The 6613-nt window shown below is 43.7% G+C and overlaps 1 protein-coding gene across 2 annotated transcripts in view; it reads right to left on the reverse strand.

The window, feature by feature from the left end:
• Positions 1-6613, reverse strand: part of LOC102195719 (rac GTPase-activating protein 1) — an 11873-nt gene that overhangs the window by 1833 nt on the left and 3427 nt on the right. For both annotated transcript variants that reach the window (XM_005743399.1, XM_005743398.1), the window contains exons 4-12: positions 5884-5956; positions 5753-5806; positions 5539-5637; positions 4816-4954; positions 4073-4203; positions 2345-2518; positions 695-790; positions 312-510; positions 145-250 (exon numbers count right to left, since the gene is read on the reverse strand). In XM_005743399.1, coding sequence (XP_005743456.1) covers positions 145-250; positions 312-510; positions 695-790; positions 2345-2518; positions 4073-4203; positions 4816-4954; positions 5539-5637; positions 5753-5806; positions 5884-5956 — 1071 coding nt within the window. The remainder of the gene's footprint in view (positions 1-144; positions 251-311; positions 511-694; positions 791-2344; positions 2519-4072; positions 4204-4815; positions 4955-5538; positions 5638-5752; positions 5807-5883; positions 5957-6613) is intronic.

Raw genomic sequence — 6613 nt, forward strand, 5'->3', positions numbered from 1 at the left:
AGGTCACAACAGCTGCCTTGAGGTGACCACCTTCTGAAAAAGGACCCAGAAAGCACCAAAGCTCAGAAAGAAAAAGCCTTAAAATCCCAAAGTGCTCATCTGCAGCTCTTCAGGTGTACTCGAATTCTGTGTGGAGACTTTTACTTGTGTAAATGAATCATGAGGAAGGCAAGGGTGTCCCTGTTGGCCTTTGGCAGCTCTGCTATGGCCTGATACATGGTAGCTGAGCAGTTGTCTTCATCAGTCAGCTCTGAAAAAAGACATGACATTAGGCGCTGTCTCAGCTCTGGAATTTAAAGGTCTGAACATACCTGAAGCCTCCATAAAGGTCCTGTGCAGTCTGAAGGTGATCATAGGTTCATTCAGCTTCCTCAGGAAGTCTTTCAGCAGTCCGCAGACCACATGGACATCTTGGACTTTACTGAGCATCAGAGCAGATTTCCCCTGAAGGAAGCAGTCTCTGAGCTCCTTTACCAGACGCTCACCTCCAGGAACTCTGTACAGGCCTCTCTGCAGACACAGGTTAGACATACAGGAAGTGCATGCTGGGGACAGGACTCCAGGAAGTTTTCTTTATCCACATCCTTGCATGCACAGCCCCAACCCTCGTGTATTCCCAGAGTATCCGAACAAACAGCTGTCTTTATTATTGAAACATCCATAAACCCAAATGATCAAAACCGTAACGGCTCACCTCCTGCAGGCCCCTCCTCTCGATTTCGGCCACGCAGTCCACAATCAGCTGAGGCACTCTGGGATGAGTCTGAGGAGCAAAGTCCTCCAACGAGTCCTGAACAAGGTTACTTTATTTATACCCATAGCTAAATTTGCTTTGTGGAAAAAAAAGATAGCATTTGGCATCCCTTCAAAAACACACATACCTAATAAAACACCTGACTATAGTACTTTAAACATTTCAAATCCAAAAACAGTTCTTATTTAATTCAGTGACAGCAACACGGACAAAGCTGTTTTTATAACGCTTTGTCCTGCATCTTGGAAATGAAAACCTCCGTCCTGAGGAAAGAAGCTGAAATTCACCCCGTAGAGGATGGGAACCATTTTTAAGGCTTGATCCTCTGCACCTGCTTAGAGTACAGGGAGACTGTGGCTCACCTATCAGACGACTGGACCGTCTCACTGATTCAGAGAGTTTTTCTCTGTGACAGGTCTGACTGAACCGTGCCATCAAACAAAAGGATAAAACTGACTGAGAATGTTTTATCATTCATGAAAATATCAAAGTTAACATTTTTCAGTCAGTGTCAAATGAGCACGTTTCCTGAGGCAATAAAGGAGCTGGTGACCCTTTTTACAAACTGATTCGCAATTTTGTTCAGTTTTTCATTGATTATGGTCCCAAGATTTTTATATGATTGAACTTGACTTGCTGACCTTTAATTAAAGTGACTCCGTGCCCATTTTGTTGTTTCTTAAAATCAATAACTACATCTTTAGTTTTAAATATGTTCATTGGAGATAAGACTCCTCCCACCACTGAACAAAGTCATCAATGACTGGACCGTGGCCAGTTTCACCCTCTTTCAGTAAGCTGACAATAACAGAGTCACCTGCATGTTTAATGATGACACGTGTTTGTATAGAGAGTGAATAATAAGGGCGATAGGACCCTTGGGGAGAACCTGTGGAGGAGAACACTGGGTCAGACTGAACCCCATTCATTCTAAGTCTTTGTGACCCATTTGTTAAAATATCTACAATCCAGCCCAACGGGTTTTTCCTGATTTCAAACTGATCTAAAAGTCTTGGGGCTGTACAAGCGCAGGCTTTCACTTAAACAGCTGTTGTCCAGCTGTTTCACCTCTGTTCCTCACCCCCAACCTGCCGCAGTAGATCGCCTCCCCTCCCTGAGCCCGGTTCTGATGGAAGCTTTTCCTTCCCACTGTCCCCAAGCGTTTGCTCACAAGGCGTCGTCCGATTGTTTTCTGTATCACTGTACGATATGAGGAGTCTTGAGGCAACTGTTGTGATTTTGCGCCGTGTAAATAAAACTGAATTGTATTTCACCTGAGCTGTTAAAGAGCCATCCCTGAAAATAAAATAGCTGTTCAATTTCAAGATGGGATCTACTGGCCTTTCAGAGTTGTGCATTTAATTATCAATTTATGACGAAGGTTTAAACAGTCCTGCACCAGGAACCTTTTTTTCTAGAAATGTCCAAACATGCAACGGTAATCGAGTGACGAGCAAAACAGACGGAAACTAAACCAGCTCACTAAAGTCGCCCTGTCGTCCATGAACACAACCAACTGAAATGACTGCCGCAGGTTTATTGTGATGCATATTATGATGTCACAGTGAAGCCCCTCCCTCCAGCTCACACCTTAGCTGCCGTTTGAGTTGTACTTCCTGCCATGGCATTGAAGGCTGTGCAGCCATCAGCGAACTTCTGTCGGCACTCCGGATGAGCAACCACGCGACAGTTCCTGCACTTCACCACCATCTTACCAAAGCGGATCCTCTTCCCACACGGCGTGCAGGTCTCCGGCCGGATCACCTGGAGGGAAATGACACGTTACTCCATCAGAGGTGATGTCGGAGCAGCTTGAATGTAAACATCAAGGAGATTGCACCCCATGATGGGAATATCGGCATTACCCTATTGTTGCAATGCTGTTACCAACATGAAAATGCAGCGTGGGCACGAGTGCTGCTGATTGGCTGAGAAAGAGTACAGTAGCCACGGTAAACCAGCCAACTTAAACTTAGGTGTGGGGCGATCGTGGCTCAAGAGTTGGAGTTTGCCTTGTAATCGGAAGGTTGCCGGTTGGAGCCCCGGCTTGGACAGTCTCGGTCGTTGTGTCCTTGGGCAAGACACTTCACCTACCGCCTGCTGGTGTTGGCCAGAGGGGCCGATGGTGCGATATGGCAGCCTCGCTTCTGTCAGTGCGCCCCAGGGCAGCTGTGGCTACACCTGTAGCTGCCTCCACCAGTGTGTGAATGGGTGGATGACTGGGTGTGTAAAGCGCTTTGTGGGACTAGTAAAAGCGCTATACAAATACAGGCCATTTACCATTCACGTACAAACAGATATGGACAGTGAGCACATAAACAACAATTCAAAGGAAGCATTTAAGTGGAAGTGCAGACATCACTTTTCTGTCTAAATAAAAAGGCAAGAAACTGTAAGAATGTGTAAGTAATTTGAATCTCATGATACATCACATGCTTCAACAAAACTAGTCGCCAAGAATGAGGGCGATGGTGACGCTAGCAGGCGCAGCCCAAACCCCGATGAGGCTAACACGAGCGCGGAGAATAACAAGGTGACACCATCCAAGCTTGATTTCTCTCCACCACAAACATCTGTGACACGGACGGAATGAAAACAGCCTGAGCGGCAGGTACGTCATCAAGAACATGCTGCTTCATCTACAGTGGATGGTTGGATGGATGTGGCCAATAAGAATGCTTTAAATTTGAATATAAGCAGAGGACATTAAAACAGGAAACTCTAATACGACTCTACCGTGAGAACAGCACTCATGTGACTTGAGATGGATTGTCAAAGACAGCCATGATGTTACATTTTGATTCCTTAGTTTTGTTATACAGTGAACCTATTGTTTCACTATTACACTGAAATCACTTTAGTGTGGAACACTTGTTCGGCCACGACGATCTGACATTGTGACGATTTGGCTTCTTTAATTTGCTCAAAAAGCATAAAAGTTTTATTGTACACTTATTACATAGCCAGGTGCAGCCTGCTGACGTGGAATAAATATAAAAAAGGTTGTTTTTTTATTGTTCTATTATTACAACATGTGGAAATAATTCCACACCAGTTACATGATATCCAACCTGTGTCTCTAATATCGTCACAGTGACATTTGAACAGTTTAGATTGTGTTTCCTGTTACTTCCTTCTGGTAAGTTCATTTATTTCAATGTATTCAGTTTTATAACAACTGAACATACTAAAATGTATATAGTCAAGTATAGTAAACATTTTTTCAAAGTAACGCAAATGTTACTTTTATATTACCATAACCAAGTTACTAACTCAGTTACTTCCACAAAAAAGTAAATGGCCCAACGCTCGTCGTACCGTCTTTGACACAAAGGTGTGCTTGGAGGCTTTCTGGTCTCTGCCAATGTTCCCGACTTTCTCCTCGACTAGAGCTTCACCCTCAGGACCGGGGACCGAGTCATTGCAGGGAAACCACACCGAGGTCTGGCCTGAAGGACAGAGTGCAAAACACGGGTTTTCTCACAGCAACAGATTAAAAGAAACAAACAAACAAAAAAAGAGGCTAAAAGAGAAACTCAGAACTCCTCTGACTGATTCTCTGATCGGTCGTCTAAAGCAGGATGTCCAAAGCAGTCCAACTGTAGTGAACCTGGTAGATCCTCATTCTTTAAAAGCAGAGGTCTTGTCATTAATCCGTCACTGGTCTGGACACATTTGGACATGAAGCTGAAATGAATTAAACATCTATCCATCCAGCATACAGGCAGCCCCTCAAACGAGCCCCCCAGTGAGTAAAATTACTAAAGTTTGGAGTGAAGAGTATGATTCAGTGCTTCAGGACTGCTTTGGTGCTACAAACTGGGTTGTGTTTAAGACTGCACAGACAGCTTAATATTGCATGCTCTGTATATATTATGACTGAATGCTGAAACTACTTGCACTTTCAATTCTGTTTACACCCACATATAAGCTACAAGATCTACAAAGCACTGTTTTACTTATTATTACTTTCTTTTAGTTGTGTGAATCGAATCTGCAAAGTAAGAATTCGCTCTGCGAACGTGACAACAAACATCTTGTATCTTGAATGTAGAGCTGACCTCCTGCTGAGACGCTACACTCCTGGGTGATAGTCTGGGGAGAGTTTTCGGAGGTTTCCTGAGTGATTCCCAGCACCATGTGGACCTGGCCTCCAGTGTCATTAGAAATGATGGAGGCCTTCACAACGGTCTCCACCTCCTGAGTAAGTTCAAAGAATCAGAGCCACAGGAGAGCCTTTAGAAACATGTTGTTTTATGGCGGTTCCTCTGCAGAGGCTATCAGGACGACTTTCATAGTTTGAGTCAGTGGAGGCATCAGAAACGTTCAGGTACAGCAGGAACAAACAGAACTTTAAGCAGTTAATTCTTTGGTTCATTAATGACTTTGTTGTGGTAGATTTATAATAAACATGGCAAATCACCAGCCACTTCATTAGGTACAACTGTTCAGCTGATTGGTTAATCAGATACTTGCATTAACAATCACACAGCAGTGAATCATTCAGAACAGAAAGTGAGTTAAGTGAGTCTGAACTTAAACTGTTGTTGGTCTGCATTTCAGAAACTGCTGATCTGCTGGGATTTTTCCACCAACCATCTCCGAGTTTACAGAGACAGAAGACCCACCTGTCCCGGCAGCTAGCCAATTGTAATTTCTAATGATATCACTGCCATGTTCCTCCCAGCTCTTTGTTAATCTGCCCCATAAAGAATTAAGACAAGGCCCAGCCGAGTACGAACAAGGCGAGGTAAAGTGAGAACATAACATCTCAGTCGGTTCACCTTCTCCACAGTTTTCCTCTCCAGAAGCTCTGCTGACAAGTTCCTGCCTCTGCTTCGTTTCCTGACCGTAGCACCAACAGGCAGACCCATCGAGGAACGCTGTGGAGAACAGCATATCATCAGAAAGCCAGGGGAGCAGAGGCTGCACCACCGGCGAAATGTTTCCACGCAAAATCTGAATGAACAAATAAGTAAATATAGGACAACGTGTTACCCTCCTCTCTCTCGCTCGAGACCTCAGCGGTTGGATCACAGTTGTGTCCAAATCCTGAAACACCATGACAAAGAACGTTAAAGTGTTCTTACACTGCAGGCATGGTGCACGTGTCGGGTTAATGTTCGTACCACATCGTCGTCGGTGCGATCGTAGCTGATGTCAGAGTGAGACAGGAAGGACGACTCATCGATCACAGGCAACCTGACAAAAGAGTTTTATCATCTTTAGTGAAAAGTCTTCACTCCGTTTCAAACAGACTTTACAGAGGACTCTGCTTCTTTAACCTGCATTCTCTCTAATGCCCAGCAGGTGGCAGCTCTGACCTTATTACTGGTCCCTGAGCTCAGTAAACTCTTTCCTGCTTTAAGGTCTGATTGAGATTAGAGATGGCACGATACCACTTTATGTCTGATATCTGATATGAATCTGATATAGTGTTTTTTAATCAATAAAACTGTTTTTTTAATATCTTGCTGCATTTTGTATAAGTTCATACTCAAGTTTAAAAAACAAACACTAAAGCTATCCTGTTACACCTGTGTGTGAAAAACACACTGCACCCAAAATATTTCATAGTTCAGCAAAACTGATCAATCTAACAAACGTAAACCTGCTCCATCCTCCCTACTCTGGTACTTTAAAGAGAACTTAGCAGAAATATTAAGCAACCTAACTAACAGGGCTGCAAACTCCCAGCAAAAAAAACAAAACATAGTGAACCCCCCCACCCTCCACCTCGTGATGCTTAATCGACGTAATCAACTTTAATTTGATGCAGTGTGAAAAAAAATGCACAGAAATAAATTATTTTTCAAGAATAATTAAATAGATTCAACATCTTTCTTCAACAGAACTGCA

This window comes from Pundamilia nyererei, unplaced genomic scaffold (genome assembly GCF_000239375.1).
Source record: "Pundamilia nyererei isolate P.nyererei 1_Seehausen unplaced genomic scaffold, PunNye1.0 scaffold00131, whole genome shotgun sequence".
Classification (NCBI taxonomy): Eukaryota; Metazoa; Chordata; class Actinopteri; order Cichliformes; family Cichlidae; genus Pundamilia; species Pundamilia nyererei.